Genomic DNA, 953 nt, shown 5'->3' with positions numbered 1-953 from the left:
GACAGAGTCTCACTCTGTTACCCTCAGTGGCATGCCGAGACATCATAGCTCATAGCAACCTCAAACTCTTGGGTTCAACTCTTGCCTCAGCCTCTCAAGTAGCTAGGACTACAGGTGGCCACTGCAGTGGCTGGCTATTTTTAGAGACAGAGTCTACCTCATGATCAGGTTGGTCTTGAACTCCTGAACTTGGGCTATCCACCCGCCTCTGCCTCCCGGAGTGCTAGGATTATAGGTGTGAGCCACTGTGCCTGGCCCTACAATGGATATTTTCATAATGACTTTATCCTTACACATTTTTCCAGAATCAAAAGGTTGGCCAGGAAATCTAGATTACACTTTTGTTATTTAGAAAAAAGTTAACCAGTTCCCACATACTTACAAAAGCTATAATATTTCCTTTGAAATTATATCTCTGTAGACTCCCTTAGGTGCTAACCATTTAACTGCAAGCTTGAGTGGATTACATCTACATCCAGAGGGTCTAAGAGTTGTCAATCTTCTTCAAGAAAGAAATATGCTTCCCTCAACACCTTTGCAGGCTCCAGTCCCAAATTTGCATGAAGACATCCAGAAACTCAACTGTAATCCAGAGTAAGGATTCAAATAGCATTTTTTATTAAATATGACAGTATGCACACTCTAAAAGTTTTCTAGATTTTTTAAGAGCTTCTAGTGTTACAAATAAGCTGCACAAGCATATTAATTTATGACAGTTCTAGATATAGAGGATAGAACTCTTTTACTTACTTGTGATTTGAAATGTTCTGAGTATAGAAATAGGGTTGTAATCCCTGAATGGATTCTGCTTTTATCAGCTGTAATGAAATTAAGATATTAATGGTTTTTTTGTTTGTTTGTTTTGTTTTGTTTTTGAGACAGAGTCTCACTACATTGCTCTTGGTAGAGTGCCATGGTGTCATAGATCACAGCAACCTCAAACTCCTGGGTTT

General features: G+C 39.0%; 1 protein-coding gene across 1 annotated transcript in view; it reads left to right on the top strand.

The window, feature by feature from the left end:
* SEC24A (SEC24 homolog A, COPII coat complex component) overlaps positions 1-953 on the top strand; it is a 101,365-nt gene that overhangs the window by 36,787 nt on the left and 63,625 nt on the right. The window contains exon 6 of the mRNA XM_023514716.1: positions 422-594. Within this exon, the coding sequence (XP_023370484.1) occupies positions 422-594 (173 nt within the window). The remainder of the gene's footprint in view (positions 1-421; positions 595-953) is intronic.

Source organism: Otolemur garnettii, unplaced genomic scaffold (genome assembly GCF_000181295.1).
Source record: "Otolemur garnettii isolate 467f Iridium unplaced genomic scaffold, OtoGar3 scaffold00003, whole genome shotgun sequence".
Classification (NCBI taxonomy): domain Eukaryota; kingdom Metazoa; phylum Chordata; class Mammalia; order Primates; family Galagidae; genus Otolemur; species Otolemur garnettii.
Note: the sequence above shows the minus strand (reverse complement) of the source record. Positions and strands in the feature narration are given on the sequence as shown.